Below are 22160 nucleotides of genomic sequence, written 5' to 3'. Positions count from 1 at the left end.
CTTACATTGTTTTTACATTTTTTTTTACTTCCAGATCGGGCACATTGAAGGAGATCCTGAACGAAAGGGTGTGTTCCCCATGTCTTTTGTGCACATCCTGAGTGACTGACAGCCAGAAAGACTTGCACTACGCCTCTCCCTAAATTGGGAGGTCCTGTAAATAGCTATCATCCCTTGTCACAAGACAAGTAAGGAAAAAACAACAATGAAGAATCTCAAGAAGGCTCATCTAGCCATGGATGCCTCGTCCATGCTGTACAAAGAATGTGTGTATTCTTCCTCTACCAGTATTATCTTAACCCTATAGCATGGCTGCTACGAAGCCACTCTCAAAACCCTAGCACTTACCTTAAAATCTGTGTGTATGCTGTTACTGTGTATATATGTATGTAAATATATATATTTGTGTGTGAGTGTATATACATGTTTTATTGTACAAAACATGTACCATTGCTCTCTACCTGTCAGAATAAAGCATCAGGGCGGTAGACTTTGAATTTTATCTGTATTAATTTTACTGGCCCTCAAGTAATTATTAGCTTATATTCTTGAAAAGAAAAAGAAACAATTAAGAAAAGGAATGTGAAATAGGTCATGTCACTATTTGTGTCTTGCATCCCTGTTTACCATCTAAATTGACTGACGAGGCAGCAGTCTCCCACTGAACTCCCAAGATGAGAAGAATTTCATCAAACGTATTCCTTGTTATTGCTTGCTTTGTGTGTACATGTATTATGGTTGTTTTACAGTATAGAAACCTGCTGCTACTGTGTGGTGGAATATCAAAACCTGTGGTTCACTGTAGGTCACTAATTTACTCCTTGTTACACTGTTCACTGTATGTTTGCTCGGTGTGTGAACTCAACGCCATCTCCACAGTCCTTTGACCTTCTCTGTGCATGGTGTAACAATGACTGGAATTGATTGGAGTGCTGCGTTCAAAGACGCTCACCTCAGGGTTTGAAGAGCCACTATTGATGACGCAGGACTACATAAAAGGTATCCTGTATTTTAAGCCACTATTAATAAGTACCAGAAACTCAAGAGGACATCTTAGCAATAACTTGATTTTTCTGACAGGCTAGAAGATTCATGATGACCTGTGTTCACAATTCAGTGTCTTGTAAAACCTCATGAGCTTGAATTTTTTTTAAACTTTTAATCATCTTATATCACTTCATGTTACTGGATTCAATGCATTTCCAGGTTTGACTGTAAACCAGGGATGTCTTTTAGATGAAGGATGGACTTTGTAAAAAGCTGGAGAGCTGATGTATTTTCACCCATTCCTCAATGACATGCAGTCTTTCCCATGTTAAGGAACAAACCCATCAACCTGTTGTATCATTAAAAGTGCTGTATTTCAACCATGAGCCTCATCTTATTTTTCACTATTCTTAGGTGATTTTAAAATTTGAAATGCTCCCACTGGATTAGTTTCAAAGAACATGTACATTTTAAATGAATGCTTCCATCACTACATTTGAGATACTGTACTCATTTCACAGCCGAGCTACTTTTTAGGTTAGGAGTTTACGTGTATATATTTATATACAGTGATTTAAAAATGTTTGATACAAAAATTATATTGTAAAGTACATTAGAGCTAGTGCTAGTTTATTATGACTAGACCATTAGTCATCACAACCCCTCAGCTTATTTAATAATCCTTTGGAGGAGCCAGATAGAGGTAGCTAGCAATTAACTATTCAGTCCCTCCAGAACGTGCAACTCCAATCCCCTGCACAAACTTTCATTTTATAAAATTGCATGTTGCAATGTTTTAAAGTGCAAAAAGGTCAAAGTCCTAGGACCGGTTGCTTTATGAAGGTCTTAGAGGGTATTTAGTACCAAGTTTCAATTTTACATTAAACTTTTTAAGCAGCTTTAAGAAAGCAAATTTTTAATGTTCTGCAGATAATCCTTTATTTCACATTTTCACAACAAAAACCTTTGAGCTCTACAGCTTCTTTAAATTTAATTGAAACACAGGATTCCAACATTTCAGTATACTTTGTCAAAACAGAAAGCAAAACAAATGCTCATGTAACAGTAATACCAGAATACTGTTAAAACAAAAACCTTATTTACACACGTGTTTTATGTGAAAGTTTTGAACCTTGGTCCTTCTCTACAGCCTTTATGACACCTACAGCAACTGTCTGCTTCAGGTCTCTGGCTGCAAAGCGTCCTAGAAAGTACAACAAAAGTCAGACATTTTAAAAGTAATTAAGGTGGAATATTTTGCAAGTTCAGTGAAGGGATACTGTACCTAGGGGAGGATATGTGAAGAAGCTCTCTACACACATGGGTTTAATGGGAACCAGTTTGACTATAGCAGCATCTCCAGACATCAGAGTCTGTGGCTGATCCTCCAGTTTCTTGCCTGTACGACGGTCAAGCTTCTCCTTCAGCTCAGCAAATGTGCAGGTGACATGGGCTGTGTGGCAGTCCAGGACAGGGGAGTAGCCAGCTTTGATGCGCCCTGGATGGTTCAGGATAATCACCTACAAACAAAAACCCTTACACATCACCACAAGGGACAACTACAAATGTTACCAGTCAGCTTTATCTGCACTGAACCCACATGAGCCTCAAAGCTGCTGACATCTGATGGAGGATCCTGCTGGGTGTTTCCGGCCACATCCCCACGCCGCAGGCTCTTTACAGCCACATTCTTAATGTTGAAGCCAACATTGTGTCCTGGTAGAGCTGTCTGCAGACCCTGGTGGTGCATCTCAATGGACTTGACCTCAGCAGTGAGTTTGGCAGGGGAGAACATCAGAACCATGCCAGGTTTGAGGACACCAGTTTCAATTTTGCCCACTGGCACAGTCCCAACTCCTGAATGGCAAATTGAGAGCATTTAGTTTAGAAACCGTCCTGCACAAAAGGCCAAAATTAATCAAAGCACTGTCTAAATTCAACGAGACCGTTCCTGACCTCCAATTTTGTAGACATCCTGCAGAGGTAATCGTAAGGGCTTGTTGATTGTCCGCACAGGCGGGTGAACAGAATCCAAGACTTCAAGTAGAGTTCGTCCAGATACATTTCCCTCCCGCCGTTTAACTTTCCACCCTTGGAACCACGGCATCTGTAAAGCAACATTTGATATAACGTATTACATGTCTGTTCTTAGCGGACAGCTTAAGATGTTTTACCTTTTGAGTTGTAGTGATCATGTTCTCCCCGGTCCAGCCCGAAATGGGAACAAAGGGCACAGCTGTGGGGTCATAGCCGATCTTTCTGAGGAAACCGCTCACACCTCGCGCCACTTCGTCAAAGCGTTTCTGGCTGTAAGGAGGTTCAGTCAAATCCATCTTGTTCACACAGACAATGATTTGCTTGACACCAAGAGTGTAAGCCAATAAGGCGTGCTCTCTGGTCTGACCACTTCTTGATACCCCAGCTTCATACTCTCCTTTGGCTGCTGAGACCACCAGGAGGGCAACATCAGCCTAAAAATGACAAAATTGTTGAAAAGCATGTATGGGTACAGAACACTCACCTTGAAAATGCTTTTTACCTGTGATGTTCCAGTTATCATGTTTTTAATAAAGTCACGGTGGCCTGGGGCATCAATTATAGTCATGGTGTATTTCTGTGTGTTAAATTTCAGCAGTGAGATGTCAATAGTGATTCCACGCTCCCGCTCAGCTTTCAGCTTGTCCAAGACCCACGCAAATTTGAAGGAACTCTTCCCCATCTATAGAGTGAAGAGGAAACGAAAAGCATTAAGACACCTTAAAGTAGTGATAGTAAAGTTTCTCTCTTAAGTGCTTTGTCTCACCTGTGCTGCAGCTTTCTCAAACTTCTCCAGTCTTCTCTGATCTATGCCACCACATTTGTAGACGAGGTGTCCTGTAGTAGTTGACTTGCCACTGTCCACATGGCCTATAATCACCACATTAACGTGAGTCTTCTCTTTCGACATGGTGAAAGGCTACACAAACCAGTTAGCTATGGGTTTCTAAGCTGAAACAATGCTGTTCACACTTCTAAATTCTTCTGTCAAATGGTTCTGTTCAGCCTCTTTGCACTGATTTTAAATGGTCCAAATGGCCACACATTGGGGAACATGATTGAAGACAGGTGTGCTGGTTAATTTAGATTTATTAGTGTGAGTCCAGGCTTACTGAAAACGTATATAGTATAAAAAAGCACTGGAGAGCATGAGAATAAAATGATGAAGAATTAACAAAATTCTATATAATTGCTCTGCGGTCAGTAGAAAGAATTATTCAAAATGTTTCATGTTTCATCAGTTTGGAGCAACAAGCAGCTACAGTCAGTTTTCCTTTCATGTGTACCACTGTGGATCACCTGCTGATCTCAAATTACAACCAGGTGTGTCCTTAGAACATAGCAGTCTTTGAAGAAACTTTAATATGTAGTCTCTCCCTACTTATCAAACTACGATTAACCACAAAGTATAAAATTAAACCAGCTGGCAGGCAATAAACATGTTTTAAAAATAAAAAGGGCCGCTAATTGTGGAAGTTTATTTGTGTTCTTGTCTCTGTTAAAAGCTAGACAGAAATCCCTCTATACCTCAATCATACTTGTGCAGTAGACTTCCAATTGAAAGGTTTCTGGCTTGTGGTGGTGTTGTAATGTACATAGTGCATAGCAGTTTATTTCACAAAACCACAAACACCATAATTGTAATTCCCTTGATTGACTTATCGGCATTTGCATATACACTGTGCAATGCCTGTCCTGACGTTTTTGCCAAAAGCTGCCATTGTGCTTCATTTTTGTCCCACACCAGACATTACAAGCGTCTTAGATAAAACCGTAACTGAAACCTAATAAAACCTAAACCGAAAACTATAAACAGTTGTTGCTAAGTTTATGGAGGGACATGTGTTCATTGACAACAATTACTATTAATTTATAATTCAGGATTTTTCAGTGAGAGATTGTTATTATATGTGCTATTATATTACAGAACACACGATTTTGCCTTCTTCAGATCTGTGCTTAGAATAATGATTTGTGCTATGTGGTTTTTCCACAAATGCAACAAAACAGCTACATCCTTTCAAAATTGTCCAGTTGTTTACTATTATGACAATTGATATATATTATTATATTTATTATTATTATTATTCTCAAACTATAGGTACATCCAATAAAAATTCTTAATCCATAATTCAGTGGTTCTTTTACACTTTGCAAATGTTATCGGATTTAAACGTTGTATTAAGGTAGTTTGGTATCTTTGCTGAATTACTTCACAGCTCACAGCTGTTCCTGCACTTAGCCCTTTTTAATATTAAACCCCTGCCCCTAAGTAGCTCTCCGCACGCCCCTGGTGGAGGACCAGTTAACACTTTAACTTTATTATTTTTATTAGCATCTTGATCAACATTTTGGTGGAGGCCACAAACCTTCAAGAACAACGTGTAACGGTTTTCAGTCCTAAATAAAGCAGCGGTGTGACATGTTAACGGGCTAGGTCAGTGGTTATCCGGTTCAAGTCACTGTTGAAACATGTCAGCGGGTCGCCGTTGAGCGGGCGGGTCTATCACCAACAAAGTCGGAAAGGGGTGAAAGTCCCCCCTCCGCGCTCATAGGTGGAACAAACCGAACTCCCCTCTCGGCTGACGGCCACAGTGACGCTCGAAAACTAACCCGGAAAAAGCAACTGCAAATCGCTTTTCTTCTCCTTTCAGCCCCGTACCACTGGCACGTAGCGTGGTATATCCAGCCGTCGGCTCCCGTGTTTCTCTACGAGCATCAAGGTAAAACATATAAAAGTACTTAAAAAAATAATAAAAAAACGCCTTCTATCTTCCGCTACTGTCCACCGGTTGCCTTTCATTGACTCTCGTTGTGGGTCTTCCTCAGAGATAAACTTAAAGATGGATAATGGACGTGTCTGGGGATATCGAACTGTAATTGTTATCTTTAATTAACGTAATACTAAACCTCAGAGACAAATCCGTATTGTTTTGGTTACTTCTCCGATGCACCGTTAAACTTCCCCTTTACAGATCAACGGCTGGGGGCTACGCTGCTAGCTAGATGTTCCTTTATTTGGCCAGAGGCAGTGAATGTAACATGCTTGACCCATATATTCTTAAAGCCAGGTTATCAGATGTGTGTGGCCTCATGTGGGTTACAGGGTGTGCTGGATTATTCACACCACAAACTAACCGTATGTCTTGGATTAAGACTGCTCTCTTTGAGGGAGTAAATGATGCTTCGTTATAGCTGCAGCGAAGGAAACGCAGTCACTGACAGCTGGTTTAGAGCTGCCTTGGCTTTGATGGATTTCCATCAGTGCATAATAAAAGCTTCGACCACACGTTTCCAAACTGGAAACCTGTGCCATAGTGTAAAAATACGCTTAATGCAAAGTCGCACATGAGTAAAAATAAATTCGTATTGATGTAACAATTTTCAAGCAGCAGTTTAATGTACTTCCTGATCATGGTGGACTCAGTGTTAAGCGTGCGTCTGCATGTAATGATTATTTTCATTATTTGGCAGTCTGTCCACCTCGAGTCCATTAATTACAAGGTGATATTGTTAAAAGTTGTGTTTTATTCGGTCTAAAAGGTATGCAGGTTACTATCATAACTTACGCAAAATAATATTTTTTCACACTTGAAGCTTTAAACAGCAAATCCTTGGCATCTTTGCTTAGAAATGACTGATATGATCATTGGATTCCCAGTGTAGTTGTTGCACATTTACTGTTCAGCAGTTTTATAAAAAATTAGGTTGTTTTCTGTAGGACAACACATTTTATACATTTTTTATGTTGTCATGACATGTTTTTAAAACGTTAATCTGCAAAGTGACTGCAGTCAAATGCAGAAGTACAAAATTGCAACATTTCTCTCAAAAATGTAGTATAACGTAACATGCAATCATATTCCATTGTCTTGTTGTCTCACCACAATTTGAGTAGTTTCAACAAGGCCCACCTAAAAACCAGTCAACACTAATATGTCTCTTGAGTTAATTGTCGTAAGCTTTGTCTTTGCATCAATAGTCTGCACGGAAGTATGTTATTTCCTTTCCACCCAGTCTCTTTGTAAGTCTTGAAAGTGGAAGTGAAACATCCAGAAAGCAGGATTTGGTGGTATGTTATGCTGTGATGCAATGTCTATCTTATTTGTCTCTGGGGTCTTGGTTGGTTTTTGCTCTGTGACACTAACGCTCTGAAGTCATATTGCTGCTGAAATGATCCCTTGAATCTCGAAAGAAGATAAAAGCATGTAAAAGCCCACAGGTTAAAGACCCATCCACATATATATTTTGACCTTTTATCCCCCTTGTAATGCCACAAAAACAGAAGAAGCTAATCAGTGATGGCTCCTGAAAGTACTTTAAAAGGTTGTGTATTGATACACTTGAGGTGTTTAGTCAGTATATCTGTCTTTACTGCAAGCCTGTGTGAAAAAACATTCGTGGGGGTTATTTGAGCTGTGCTCTTGCAGTTCTTTCTTATATCTGCCATGGTACAGATTGACAGAAGTTAGTATTACTTTCTTTCCGTTAAACCTTTTTAAAAAGGTGGCGACAAATCTTTGCTCCTGTAGTTTGACTTAGTATAGACCTGTAAATATGGGCTGAAAAAGACATGACAAATACCATTTCTCACAGTTTTAAGGCATGGTACAACTTGTTGCACTGTCTCATGCTCACTCTGCAATGGTGTGAACAGATGGGATAATAAGATGAAGTAACTTTTAAATGAATTTAAAACTCAGTTCAAAGCCAAATATTCATTATTGTGATTAGTGTCGAAGTAATTGTTGCAGCAGCAGTTACGATTGTAAAATTGAGGGGGAAACTACTTGCGACAAAAAGTGAAATTTGCTTTTGGGACGCGTAAAAGGTTTTCCTCAGAGCCCTGGTTTCTGAAACAAGCGTGTAATGGCAATATGGCTCATTTGGCATGATGTATTTCCTCACAAACACCAGTCTAAAGCAAGTGCAGGCATGTAGGTTGGTTTGGCATGGCCTTTTTTAGAAATTAAACATTGCTTGGATCTTCCTGTAGCAACATTGACATCCTATTTAAATAGGAGCCTACAAGATTAGAAAATGGTTGTTTTTCAGCTTTTACTTATTACTTCGGCTACACCCTTTTCCATCCTTTGACTCTCTGTTTTCATATGAGAAGATTTAGTTGTCATTGGAGATATTTTCAATGTGATTGAAATTGGTTTTCTGTGTGTGCAAATGTGGATAAAGCTCACTCCTTTTGACCCACTGTGATGGTTTCAGGGTGCTACTAAACCTATGAACCTCAGGAATCCTATGAGAGAAGGTTTTCCACATTCTTTCTCCGTCAAATGTGTTTTCTAGCCCACACAACTGTACTGATACTTTAGCTGGGGTTGCTCACATGAGGGTAAGTGAGTAGAGTGCAATGGTGGTTAATTTGAATTATTAATTATTTTCCAGGAGGCCTCACAAAGACCTTTAGGGCAGGGCAGCTCAGTCCCGTACACATGAGAAAGATGTTCCTTTTTAAAAGGGCATGATGTTAAGGTTGCATTACTGCAGTTAATCTCAGTATGACAGTCAAGGTATTAATTGTATTTCCAGCAGCAAGTGGATCTGCACATGCTGAGTGTCTAGTTGAGTCATCGCTTTTACGTGTTTAGTTGACATGCCATTGTGTGGTTGCGTGTTGTGACATTCCACATATTCAACTGTACATGTTTGCCAGAAAGTACTTTTCATAAAAGCCGTCGCACGATCCTTTAGCAAAGCGAGGCAGGAAATGTATGATTGACTTATTTAAGCTCCTCTAGCTTTGTGTGTTTGTGCAGATTATAACGATTTTTGTGATTTATATAATGTGTGGACACGACAGAACAATCGCTCGTGTAATGTACAGCAGCTTAAAAAATAACCACACAGTTGAAGCAACACCTATCTGACACTATCCCCACCAAAGCTTATTTTTAGGATGTAGTTGCAAAAAAGATCTGGTGCTGCTGTCTTAGCTTTATGCGGTTGTAGCGATCCTGTTCTATGGAGTAATGCTGTTTGTGCACTTATTTGGATTAGCTTCCAGCGGCTGATTTGCTTTGCATTCTTCTTCATTACCATTATCACAACATTCATCCACAAGAGGCCGTGACTTTAGCATCATTCAGGTTCTGTAATGCGTTCTAACATGGTTTTACATGCGCTTATCTCACAGCTATTGTTTTCTCACTGTGAAAAAATGCGACATGGCTAGTTTATAGTAGTGGAAAATGTGTGATTTGACCGTAAATACAATATAAATCAAAATCTGGGTTTGTTGTGAATATCACTGCGCAAAGAGTAATATTAACAAACTCATTCTTCCCTGGCTGTGGCATGCCTGCTCTTGTCCATAGTTGAAACAGTGACATACTTGAAACACTTACCAGGTTTTGCACACTGCTGAATTCTTGTAGAGCAGATAAAACAAAAAATGTCCTGGGCACAATCTGCAAGGCTAAAACCTTGTGTTAGAACTTGTACCTGGTTTAGTGAGTTGCCTATTGAGCTCATAAAATGTGACTATGAGGAGGCATTGAATACGGTTGCATCCTCACTGCTGTTCAGTCCAAAATCAGAATTAATTAAAAGTTTGTTGACTGACAAGCTGACTATTTTAGGAATAAATGAGCAGAGAAAGATGGTCTGGAGCTGTTGAGGTCGTAGCCATCCTGGTGTGTGCTGTAGCCTTTGGCAGCAGTGAGTTGACAAAGTTGACTAGACTGCATTGAATCTCTCAAAATGAATCTCTAAATACAATGGCCACTCAAGGGGGGAAAAAAAAGGACCCCCAGAGTTTTTATACATGCGCAGAAAGCCCCCTCCAGTCTCAGATGGGATAAATACTACAAAAGAGATCAGTTGATTCCCTAAGCAAGTCAGTAGCTGTTAAAACTTGTCTTGTTGCAGCAATAGAACAGAAATGAAGCTTTCACTGTGCTGGTGGTGACAATGATGATTTTATTTTAGCATGTTAAAGTAGGCACACTTGAGGTCCTTATTTGGCTGCCTACATGCATGTGGACACAAAGCATGGGTGTTCCTGCAGATGGCAAATCAGCAGGTTAGAAATTCAGTTTTGCATATAACTGTCACTGTGCTGCCCAAACCTTCTTCTTCACACACCTCATAGTGTTAACTAGCAACACAACACGTTTTGTTTTTTGCATGATTTCTCTTTTGGGCAAAGATGCACAAACGTGGACCAAAAGAGGAACTGGTGGCCAAAAATAAAGTATGTCGTCTGTATTTTAGAACTGCAACAATTGGACCGTTAAATAATGATACACCTTTCAAGCAAAGCTGTAATTTTAGCTTTTGCCTGCCTTGTCTGTTGTATTGGATAGGCAGCCATCAAATTCAGTATCTGCATTGATGCTGTCCTTAGAATAATGTGTAGTAACTTAGATTTCTCATCTAGATTTAGATTTAGATTTTTCATCTAGCACCATCTTCAGGTCCATAGACATTCCTAATAGAGTTATAGCACAGGTTAGCCTGCTTACAACCTAAGATGACAAGATGAACTCAATATCGTATGTTCATAACATCAGGATGTTGGCATTATCACTGTAAACATGTTAGCTCTGTCACAACTGCAGACTCTTGGTTTATTACATTTATGCAAAGCCACCAACTTATTTGCATTTTTGTTCTTGATTAAAATGTCTTTATTATGTCTTTTATGTGTGTGACATAGTTTCCCCTGCACCTCTTTATCTGTGGCTGTCAAAATCATGACAGTACAGCGCTCCAAAGTTTAAAAAAAAAAAAAAAAAAAAAAGAATAAAGTGGCGGAAGGGTCAGGGTTGAACCAGTTTTCTTTCAGGAGAAGGTAAAAAGCTTTGTACACCAAAATCCAAAGGTCTATTGACTATAATAATAGGAAACATGGCAGTAGTACTAATACTAAATGTCACTGTGTGTATTGCCTAGCATGCTGTAAACTATGTCTAAATCCAGCTGATATGAACAACTCCTCAACAAGTCATTTCAGTTCAAACCGATTTTTCCACAGAGGTTTCACAGGGTTTTTTGGGCTTTGGTAACTTCAGGCGATATTCGTCCTCAGTCCTCACCAGCGAGGAAGGGGAATACAAGTTGTCATGGTAACTTGAGTTTTAATGAGTTTTATTCAGTGGTGCTGAAACCGACCCGAAAAGGACAGAATAGGAACCCAGTGTCACATGCCTCTCACCCAGTCATATAGATGTTAGATCCACACCTGTGCTAATACCAGATGTATTTGTTTAAATAGACTCAAATTTGCAGAAGATGCATTTAACAGGAGCTTTTGACTGCATCTCACACTCTGCCATTGCAGCGGTTACCCAGGTGTCATGCATTTGCAGATGTTTGAATGTCCAATTTCTGAGGTCTTCTCATCTAAGTGCTCTTGAAAATTAAGGCAAACAAAAAAAAAAACATTTTACCTTTTCATTACATTTTTTTTGCCAATGCATGCTTAAATTTTTTTCATCTACCTGTGCTTATTTGTGAAAACCAGTAACCAAAGTGATTAAGTATATATCTCTTAATAAGTACAATGTCAAAAATGAAAATGTGACAGTTTTTTTTGTACATTGCTGTTTGTAGTAGGCCCACGCATGTCTGCCCACACATGCATTGACCAATTCATGTGGTGGAGTATATTGATAAATGTTATTGGTATTTTGGTTTTCTTAGATTAAAGATTAAAATATGTCTTTCCTATGCTATTTCTATGCTTGCTATAAAAACCAAAATAAAGGGCTTTTGCAGCTTCTGAACTGTTTCGGTTTCACAGAATTTTAGATTCACTTCTGCAGAGCTGACCATCAAAACAAAGACATTTGAAAAAACATGGAGTAAAAACATACTGTGAAGCTTTAGTTTTAGTGCAGCTCATTATATTGGAATAAAATAATGTGACATTGGTAATTGGACATTATGGTTATGAAATTTCTTGTTTTTAACTTTAACCTTTTACTCATCTGTTCCCTTTCTTAGTCTGTATTCCAGTGGCATCTTTTAAGTTGTCAGGACATAGAGCTTCTCACATGACAAACAGATGCCTCAGAGGTAACTGAACCCCCACAGTGAGGAATAAACTGGTGCTGAAGTTTTCCCCCTTATAGCCTGGATTTAATTGTTGCTTGAGGGGATGAGCGAAGTTGACTCATCCCAATAACACACCAACTGCCACTGAGCCTTAAACCTAAAAAGCATGATGATGGTTAGAATAGAGCAGCAGTAGCCGCAGTTAAATGTAATTAAAAATCGGAGCAGATGGTGGAACACGAGGACTCGGGTAGCCGTAGATTTATTATGTCAGCCGTCTTAAAAGAAAGCAAACTCTGCCTTTTTAAGTATGCTAGCAACATGGTTCTTGAGTCATCTGATCCACTGCGTTGGTCCACACTCGTATATTTTAACTCCTCTTGGAATAATTGGAAATTTAATACCAGCATCAGTATTTCCCAGTGAATCCTAATAACTTGGATGAGCCCGACTTTTCCTCTCAATCATTGGTTCATGTTTGTGGTTTTCAGTGAATGTCTTCACAACAATTGTATTAACTGTGGAATTTGGTTCAGACCTTCATGTATTGTGATATTTTTCTTCACATATTTAAGTTATGACCAAACCACATTCCTATTAGCCTTAGCTGCACACTATAACTGTTTACAACATTTTCCAGCATTGATAATTACTAATAACTAATTACTGATGGAAGACGCATTGCTTGTCAGTGTAATGCTCTTGATGCCATTGTGTTCTAAATGCATCTTTTGACGTAATTTCTTGAGAAACTTCAGACCTTTTATACTTTCGTGTTAGTTGAAAAAAAATGGTGTAAGATCTCGAAGCAATGTTTTGAATTCCAAACATACTGCTCCACATACTGTAGGTGTGATGTCAACCGTGCTTTTTCAGGGCTGATTGGCCATGTGCTGTGGCCTCCAGCTGCAGGCATGATGCATAGCTGACTCCCATGATGCTACACTACAGATGTCACCCACAATGTACCCTTTGACTCATCAGCTGTATTAGGAGTAAGTTGTGGTCAGTTTGCAGGAAGAAAGTCTTTTAGAGGGGCTTAAAAAGGAGAGTGCTGCATCTTCATTTTCAGGTTCAGAAGGATGTTTAGTTTAACATTATGTCCACTTTTTTGCTTTACATTTTTTTTAGTTTACCCTATTTCACAGTGTCCAATTTGAACATGTTCTCTCCCATAGCTCTCGCCATTCTTGTGGTTTGACGTTTAATCACATTCAAGCACGATTCACACTGCCACTATTGCTGTGCATTTGTATGCAGGTTGTAGAAGAGAAGTAGCTTGGTCCTAATTTTCTCATAGTCTACTGTGGTTTTCAATCAGGGCTGCACAACTGAAACAGGCTTGTGGCTAACAAAGACTGTTACTCATAAAACTGAAAACAGTGTGGTGACTGTTTTAATTTGATCAGAAACAAGGTCCCCACATTTGAAAGATGTTTTTTGGATTAAATATTTTTGTTAACAATTGATCACTTTTAAATTGGCTATATAACTCTTTGAATTGAGGGTTTTTGCATTGAAAAGTTGAAAACATGAGCTGGATTGAGTGAATCAAGTCCTGGCACTCTTGCAGTGTTAAGCGGGAGCCTTATACAAAACCTGAAGTGAATCAGAGGAAGTGTTGCACAATAGGAAGTGGTGTGTGTGTGTGTGTGTGTGTGTTTGTGTAGGCGCGCGTGTGTGTGGGTTTTGTGCAGCGGTTTCTTTCATGTTTTTTAAAACTTTGCTATTAGCCCACATTTTGCAAGGAAGGTACAGTGGGACACAAGAACACCCCATTATATTGTCTCCTAAACATAGTAAGTATTGATAATGATATATTTCCCTGTTGTATTTTTTTGTTATCCCATTGTATAAAAAGGGAACCAAGATTAATTGCAGTCATTTGTAATGGGGTGTAACCATTATGAGTAAAGTGTAGTGTTAACAAAAGTTGTCAGTCTGTTATGTATTCTTCCAAATGGGCAAAAGCAGTGATTCAGTTGTTTCATTAAAGTCAAGAAAGTTCTTCAGAAGTTTAGCAAAATTTTATGCTGAAGGCTGTCTCCAGATGTTTGCATTACACCCCCAAAAATGTACATCATATCTCTGAGAGTTAACTTTGATGGTGTGTTATTGTTGACCTTTGTTTCAGAGGCTGACCTCTGCTGGTGGACTTTGACCTGGGGCCACCTGCCAGGCTGGGCCTCCCTGCTCCTGACTGACCGTCGCACAGCTCCACTGCTGGTAAGCCCTTGAACCAAGTCACACCCATAAGAGTGGAAAAAGTCTTGGCTTAGGGATACAAGCTATTCATTTCATCCCTCGTCAATCTGCAGATTGTCTTCCTTTGTTGATCAACAGCTGAATTGAATGTCAACCTGTACAGAATTCATTTATGTTACTTGTATGTATATTTCAAATCTAGATTGGGTAATGAAAGTTATAATGCAGCACTGTCCAATAACTCTCATTATTGGACATGAAGAAAGTGCTACTTGACGCAAATCCAATACAAGCAATAGAGGATAAAATCTGCATTGCTTGTTCTGTGCAACAGTGAATTTCAAGTTTAAGCAAAAGCAAATTTGAGGCTTCAGCAAATTTTAACAAAAGAATTTGTATTCTTTGGCCATGCATTGGATTGCAGATTTACATTGGGTTGTGTTAGGATCACACACAGGCTCATCACACTGTGTGTGATCATTCCCCAATGCTAGATTACCATCTATATACAGTATCCGTAGTTATTTGTTTACAAGTCTATTTATAACCCCTATCTAATTCTAATTTGAATTGACAGCAGTGCTTGAAAAGCAGGTTATTGAGAGTGACAAAACATTGTAAGTGTTTTGTCATGGGACACACTAAAAGTCATTGAATGAATGGAGGCATTTCCCTCATGGCATTGAGGAGCGTTACACTTCTTACTTTCCACTGGTTGTGTTTTCCATGCTGATGTAGGCTCGGTGTAGGAGGTAACTGTTGTTTTAATTAGCAGATATTACAAATTCAATCTTTCACTTAACTTTCTACCAAAAGCACCTTCGCTCACTTCTAATATTGATTAAAAAAAATGCATCCATGTGTTTGTATTGGGAGTCTTCAGCTTCAGTTTTACTCTAATATTTTTGTGTTAGTGAAAAAATAATCAAAACTATAAGAAAGCGGTTTGAGCACTGACATGTTCTTACAAAAAAAACCGCATAGCTTGCTAAACGTGAACTTTAAAAACACTCCGTTATAATGTTTGCAGTAGTAGCTCGTGTGCACCAATACAGACGCCATTAAACACTGCCTGCGATGCACCTATATGGCCTTTAATGTGCTCTGCAGTGGGTGTATGTGTAATGCCGGCTCAGGAAAGGAAGTGCATTGTGGGCCATAAAAAGGAGTTGACTAATGTAGGTGCTCCCAGCTTCCTGTTGTTTATGTAACTGCAGGGTGCTGGGTCACTACTCATGTGACAAACTGGCAGCACTGACAGGTGACTTTCCATTTCTTGTGTGATCACATTTGACAGGTTTTGTTTAATAGTTGGTTACTTTGTGGTGTTTACCTTTTCTAGTGGTTTTAGTCTCATGACTGATGTACTTATTCCTCATTTTTGTGGAGAATATTTAATCTATGTGCAGGTTTACTCATGTTTCCTATTACCCTCTTGTTATTTTGCTTCACCGCATCCTGTTGCCTCCTATCATTTCTCCATTGCTTGCATGTCTGCCCATCCCTGTTGTATTTTCCTCCATGTCTCCTTGGAGATTGTTACCATGCTACACATCTTTTGATTGGCTAATCCGTGTTGTTTGAATGCTGCACAATTCTGACAGCTTAGCGTACCGTAGTTCAGTACTGTCTCTCTGTGTGTGTGTGTGTGTGTGTGTGTGTCTCTCCCAGGAAGACTTGAATCCATTCATTAAAATAGGCCGAATATTAGCATGTAGCACAAAGGTCTTTGGTGGTCAAGGGGAACCAAACACATGTTGCACTATAAATGGGACAGTAGGGCTGAGTTAATGCAGCAGGCTGGGATTTTTGAGTGTTAATGTATACAGAATGGATCAGCCTATCTAAGCCAGGGGGAGGTGCTGTAGTAGCCTGAGGCGATGCTTTTCTCAGCTTTCCTGTTGCTGGGATGAAAATATGGTCAATACTGCCCCCAGCTGGTAGAGGCTGGTATTGTTGATGCTGATGTACATGTATTGTGGAGACATGAATGTTAAATGTTTCATTTTACCCGCATAGCACAAAAATGAGGGATTCCTTAACTCCATCTATTTTTTTTATTTTTATTTTTTCATTTGGCCAATTTACATAAAACACTTTTTTTAAAGCCTTCTCTTATGAGATGGAAATATAATTTGTTCAACCCTTGACTCAGCATATGGAAGGCGCCTTGACCCCTCTAGAGCCCATCCCGCTGAATAGGTAACTTGAGATGATATGTCTGAGTAGATGTAATCTATAAAGTGGTTTGTTGTGTCAGCTGAAAGCTCCCAGCTTCTCCTAGGGTATCTATAATTTACACCACTGGAGGGATGACATGTGTAACTTCCTGCTCAAGTTCCCTTGAGGAGAACACCAGGCTGCTGTCATTGTTCTGCAGCCATAAATCTTCAGATAGCCTTAATGTCTGGCAGGTGAGCATATTGTAACATCATGATTTTTGTCTTGGGAAGTTTTGTTAAAGTGGATAAAAGTTAATTGCACATTTTTTGTGTCGCTCACTACTCATTGAATAACTGCAGGTGAACACTGGATGGTGCACTTGGACCAGTCATTAATGCCTTAGGAAACCAGAAACCATGTTACTAGAAGTCAAAAGAAGCACTGCAAATTCTTTATCTCCTGCAAAGATGTATGGCAAATGAAAAATGTTTATGGCAGCAACCTATTGTAAGTGCTGTCACTTGTCTGTAGATTAAAGCATAGACAGTTGTTATGTGATGGGTTTAGGAGTGGTCTCCTCTCTGTTCATGCGCATCTGTTTTCATCCTCCAGATGGCACTCAGCTCACACTGAAAGAGAAGGCTGGTACTTTTCAGTATGACACTCAGCATCCCTCCAAAATCTCTACTGTGCCCCACCCAAAATCCTGTTACGGCAACACTTTGCAGGAAAAAAATAATTAAGGACATGATCTAATTCAATTTAAATTGGTAGCTTATCGGTCTTAACAACGACAACAACAATAACAACCAATGTAGGCAAGACTTATTTAGATGCTGAGGAGGGTTGAGATTCAGGAATGCAGTGAATTTGGTAACTCACATTCAGTCAGAAGGCCAGTCGGTAATGATGGTTTGAGGCTGATTTAGCAGATAGGGAGATCTATGTATGAATGGGTTTAGGAGGCAGCTGCCCCAAGGGAGGTGCTGCACAGGTCAGCGAGAGTAAGCCAATATGCCCCTTAATAATTCCCTAACACATTCTAGGAAGGAGCCAGAGGACTTTCAAGGACAGGGTTGGGTGGGCTTCCTTCAGAGGCAGATGTTTAGCGGATGCAAAGGAGAATCAAAGTGGTAAATCTACTGTAGAGTTGATACAAATATCACAAACTGGTTTACTGCCCTAATGACGTCTTATTTAAATACTGTATTCGTCAAAAAATATTTCCAGGTTTTTCTATTAAGTAGAGTAGCAGCTTAATTTAAAACTATCATGTACTGCATGTGGAAGTTTATTAGTAAAAATGTCAGTAAATAAGCTGTTAACATCTCTCGTGTGTTTTGATGGTATAAAGTGTTTTATTGGTGTAACTGAAGAGTGACGCTAACAGCCTCTTCATAGAGCTCGTTTTGAATGGAGCCAGCGTTTTAGCTGATTCTTGTGTATGTGCCTGTTGCCATGGTTTCCAACTTTCATCAGGAGCCGTCCAAAGAGAGGGGCTTAGCAGAGGATGAGGCGCTCCTACTTTTATCCTTCCTTCTGATGTGCTTCTCTGGACAAACTGCCGGTTTCATGTGTTCATTTCCGTTCATTCTTATTGGCTTCATCATGGCTGCAGTGATTTCAAGAAGCTTGTATTTTTTTTTAGGGAGTGACTATTATTAGCTGCAGGACTAAGGGGAGACAGCTGATAGTGAATGTCACCTCAGGTATCGTCTACAGTTGTAATGATTCAGTCCTCCTGTGGGTTTGTTTTGATTTGACAGAATCTGGGTGCAACAATACAGAGGCGTGGCTTCGAGGTAATCACCCCATAAACAAACTAGTGGCATTCTCCATCTCAATCTTTGTAGCAGCCCCCCCCAAGCCATTTATAGTCAGCTGGGTTGCACTGGCAAGAGATGGGCAGGGTGAGTAGAGGGGGGGATGTTCATGCCATCCCCACTTGGGAAGAGTTCCCCCATTTTCTGCCTGTCGATTTGGGCCTGTGTCAGCAAGCTCCGGCGGGTCCAGGTCTGGCCGAGCGGGCTAATGCGATGTGGCGTGTCACCCAGAGAATCTAGGTCAAGTTTAAAGCTGCGTAGCTCTGCCCGCCTCTCCCATAGTGTGATGCTTTAAATCCCTCCCCTTCCTCACACGCAACAATATTCAGCAAACATCCTCTGCTACATTACTACTTTTTATTTTAAATACAGCAATGAACCATGCTTTTATTTTTTTTTCCACAGACCAACAATAATTTAAACATAAACACACTCTGGTGCGTCTCCCCCATCCCCCCTCCACACCTCAGGCAAGCTCTTTGCCTCTCCACGGCAGAGCCCACGTGACATCCCCCGACTAGGATGGGGAGGGCGTTGTTTTTCTTCCATAGTAAAGCAGCAGGGCACGTGGATCCTCATGCTGCAGCCGAGTAGTGGAATGTCAGCACTATGTCTCGCTCACATTAGCCAGCCATCACCCCTGAGCCATTTTTATGGAACGTTGGTGCAGTGCTTGGTTTCAGCTGTGCTGTGCTTCTCCATGTGCTTATTAAAGGGGAGGCATGGAGCTGGCACACGTTAAAAGCCACTGCCATCCAGAGGTCAGGCTGCTGCATAGGTGTGGCACCGTTGTGGTGTCTTTACTAAAATAAACGTAAGCCTCTTGCATCATTTGCAATCTGAACAAATTTGGGATGTGGATTCTTGCTGTTAGATATGCAACATGACATTTTACTAATCTTTTTTACTTTACTTTTTAATTATCAAAAAGTCTGCTGCAGATAAAAAGTAATAAGTAATGTAAAGATGTTCATATTCACTATAATGATTTGATTTGATCCTTATTTTCATTAGAAAAGATCATGATATAAATGATGCTGAGTTGCAAATAATCACATAAGTGTTAAATAGTAGAAAAAAATAAATCTCCATCGTCTCCTGCTGACTTCACTCCACTACTAATCTGCTGTTTTTGGCGCATTACCTCATCTGTATTAATATATTCATGTGCTTTCAAATCCTACTATTACTGTACACGCTCCTCACCCAGAGCTCGCACCTGATTGGCTGCAGCAATGTTTTCAATGGTACTAAATTTTTTTTGGGCTCCATGGATACAGTGAGCTGTTGGGTAGATCAGCTCAGCCAATAGGAGAGCTACGCGGGCTCCTGCTTGTCAGATTCTGCCTGTGGCCTTAGAAGCAGCCCCCCCCTCCTCCCTCACTGACTGCACGCGATGGCTCAGTGGGGGGGTTCAAAACAACAACAAGGCTGTCGTCAGGCTCTCTGTGGTGCCCAGGACGAGCCAGGACTGCTGGGTCCTACTGCAGCCACTGAGGGAGGGGGGGCTTATATTCCTGCATCAGTAAATTGACAGCCAGCTCTTTTGCTCACTTACTACACTGTTAAAAAAACAACTAGTTTACACTAAAATTGGCTTTTACTAGAGGCTGGTCTTTGTAAGTTCCTAAAACCTATAAACTCAGTGCTGGTAGTTCTCTGAATCAAATACAAGGGGGAAGAGTGAGATCTAAAGGCTGTAAAATATATTGATGTTTAACTACTCTTTTTGTAGAACACTTCAAGATTCCCTAGTGGAGTTAGAAAAGCATCCAAACAAATCCCTGTCCTTAAAATGACCTCATTTCTAACAGCACAAACGTGAAGCGCTGGGCCTGGCACTGCAAGGCCTGGCAACTCTTCATGCCAGCCAGCCAGTCAGGCAGTCGGCCGGCCGGTTGGCCTTAATCTGAGAGCGGCTGAAAGGTGGTAGTGCTCGCGTCATCCGGCAGGGTGAGGTCGGTGACGGCTCTCATCCTTCTAAGGCTGGATCAGGTGCTGCTGTCTGACAGCCAGCGAGGTGCCAGTGTTGGCACAGTCAGACATTCAGGTCACATTAGTGGTGTGTAATAGGATGAGGCTGGACAAGGCAGGTGGGTCTTTGCAGGTGGTCATTGTGTTTGAGTAGTGACTAACAGTTGATAAAGGAGCTTTAAAAGTTGAAAAAAGGTTCATGTTGTGTTAGTGTTTTAATATCTAACTGATACTGTCATTGTATACAATGTTATGTGATTATCTAGTTTTTTTTTTTAACTCCATCTTGACAGATTCGTCAATGCCTATTCATCAATAATGTTTTCTTTTAAAAAAACAAAAAAAACAAAATGAGGACATGACCCACTACTGTTTTTAGGATGCAAGAATCCATGTCAGCCCTCCCACATACACCTCATGAATTTTAAAAGCACTCCATCGAATCCTCTACTGCTGACTGCTGAGTGGGTACTTTGCTCGGTCGCAGCACCTCCCTGTCGCCCGGCATTACCTGTGATTTACCTTGTCACCTCTAGTCCTCAGTCTTTTACCCATCATTCATATCAGCTGACATCTGCTCGCCGAAGTTTAACTCTGTTGCTGTCCTGTGTCAACACTCCTACCACCCTTGGAGAGTATGTCCTGTCTGTTTCTGCTCGGTCACCAGGAGTTAAATCGGTGTAGACTGATGGAGCTCTGCAAACTGCCACAGATCTCATACTTGTCATGTTTGTTGACCTCTGCTTCTGAAAAAGATCGACTCCATGCTCTTTCTAGGAGTCAGAACTGTCAGAACAGAGAGCAGTAAGCTGTCACTGTCACTTTTTCTTTCACAACTCATAGCTTCTAAAATATACATAATGCTTGTACTTTTTACTCCCTTACATTCATTCTATATACTACGTATACCTAATTTTGCTCTTTATATGCACTACAGCTGTGTGATCCATCTACTTTTATCATACAGTTGGACCTATCAAGGGGTGTGAAATATAGGCATCAAGGGAACAGACAGTTCTTGAAGTTAATGTTTTGGAAGCAGAAAAAACAGAACTCATGGGGAATTTGAGTGACTTTGAGGAATTGTTGGCTAGGTGAGTGAGTCAGGGCATCTCCAAAACGTCAAGTCTTGTAGGTAGGTTGGTTGGGTGTGTGATTTACATGTGAGAAAAATGATACCAGTATGCACTATGGTAGGAAGGTGAGCCAGGGGAGCGAGTGTATGCTCTGAGTACATCTCTAATCCACTCTGAACAAAATGAAACTTTATCTTTTTCATGTAGGATGATTTATTGCAGGGCTATTCTGTAAGATGTCCTTTTATGTGGTGCACTCAATAACTGTGGTTATTGTGATAATATACATTTTGCTACACGCTATGCTCCTATATTAAAAATAAGGTTTTAACACTGTGCTGTATATTCTTAGGTTTACTAAGCCATGTGAAATATTAATGGTGTTTCAGCTGCTATGACCCAGACACTGCATTGCACTTTTTGAAGACATTGATTCTGCAGAAATGATGAAGCGAAATCCAAAGCACATCACTTCATAACCAGGCCCTTTTATGTGCAGCAAACATCTTCCCTACATCATTAGTGAACATAGATAAAATGCATTTTCCCTGTGGACGCCTGTAAAATTGATCACTTTGCATACAACTGCCTGTACATGATTTCTGGGAAGAAACTTAACAAAGCAGAAAAACTCAAACGCAGGTTTTTAATTTGGGGACTTTTTGGCTTGACATCTGGCTGGTAAGCGGCTGGTCACAGGAAACACACATTGGGGGTCCGAGGGGAATGCTGGGCACATCTGGGGCACCACAGAGTTCATTCAGGCACCAGAGCAGTGAAGCAGAGCATCAGTGAGGTGTTATGGACACAGTAGTGTATCACCAACTGCTTATTTACTGCTGCACTCTCTTTTTTTTAATTATTATTATTTTTTTAAATT

General features: G+C 40.3%; 3 protein-coding genes across 8 annotated transcripts in view; 2 read left to right on the top strand and 1 right to left on the bottom strand.

Annotated features, from left to right (window-relative positions):
• The window catches only part of asap1b (ArfGAP with SH3 domain, ankyrin repeat and PH domain 1b), a 53423-nt gene extending 52056 nt beyond the window's left edge, over positions 1-1367 (top strand). For all 5 annotated transcript variants that reach the window (XM_067485707.1, XM_067485710.1, XM_067485706.1 and 2 more), the window contains one exon: positions 35-1367. In XM_067485707.1, the coding sequence (XP_067341808.1) occupies positions 35-109 (75 nt within the window). In that variant the 3' untranslated portion in view covers positions 110-1367. The remainder of the gene's footprint in view (positions 1-34) is intronic.
• Positions 1368-1727: 360 nt separating this feature from the next.
• Positions 1728-13524, bottom strand: eef1a1l3 (eukaryotic translation elongation factor 1 alpha 1, like 3). Of its 2 annotated transcripts, XM_067485711.1 has the most exons (8): positions 9387-13524; positions 3791-3894; positions 3527-3706; positions 3162-3458; positions 2944-3094; positions 2588-2844; positions 2273-2507; positions 1729-2191 (listed from the first exon to the last, which is right to left on the bottom strand). In XM_067485711.1, exons 1-8 carry the CDS (start codon positions 9511-9513, stop codon positions 2088-2090), a joined length of 1455 nt encoding a protein of 484 aa, XP_067341812.1. In that variant the 5' UTR covers positions 9514-13524; the 3' UTR covers positions 1729-2087. The 2 variants fall into 2 exon arrangements, with proteins under 2 accessions (XP_067341813.1, XP_067341812.1); XM_067485712.1 differs by lacking the exon at positions 9387-13524 and having other exon boundaries at positions 1728-2191; positions 3791-5119.
• fam49bb (family with sequence similarity 49 member Bb) overlaps positions 5697-22160 on the top strand; it is a 28388-nt gene continuing 11924 nt past the window's right edge. Inside the window, exons 1-2 of the mRNA XM_067485713.1 lie at positions 5697-5747; positions 14174-14265. The gene's annotated coding sequence lies outside the window, so the exon portion shown is untranslated. The remainder of the gene's footprint in view (positions 5748-14173; positions 14266-22160) is intronic.

This window comes from Channa argus, chromosome 19 (assembly GCF_033026475.1).
Source record: "Channa argus isolate prfri chromosome 19, Channa argus male v1.0, whole genome shotgun sequence".
Classification (NCBI taxonomy): Eukaryota; Metazoa; Chordata; class Actinopteri; order Anabantiformes; family Channidae; genus Channa; species Channa argus.
This window is presented reverse-complemented; position numbering and strand designations above follow the sequence as displayed.

Bases quoted from the DNA above. Each gene is read 5' to 3' on its own strand.
- eef1a1l3 (XM_067485711.1), bottom strand. From the start codon at position 9,513: ATGAGCTCAATAGGCAACTCACTAAACCAGGTACAAGTTCTAACACAA. The intron at 2,845-2,943 runs GTCAGGAACGGT...TTTGCCATTCAG, and splicing joins GGATGTCTACAAAATTGGAG to GAGTTGGGACTGTGCCAGTG. The intron at 2,508-2,587 runs GTGGGTTCAGTG...TTTTGTTTGTAG, and splicing joins TCAGCAGCTTTGAGGCTCAT to GTGATTATCCTGAACCATCC.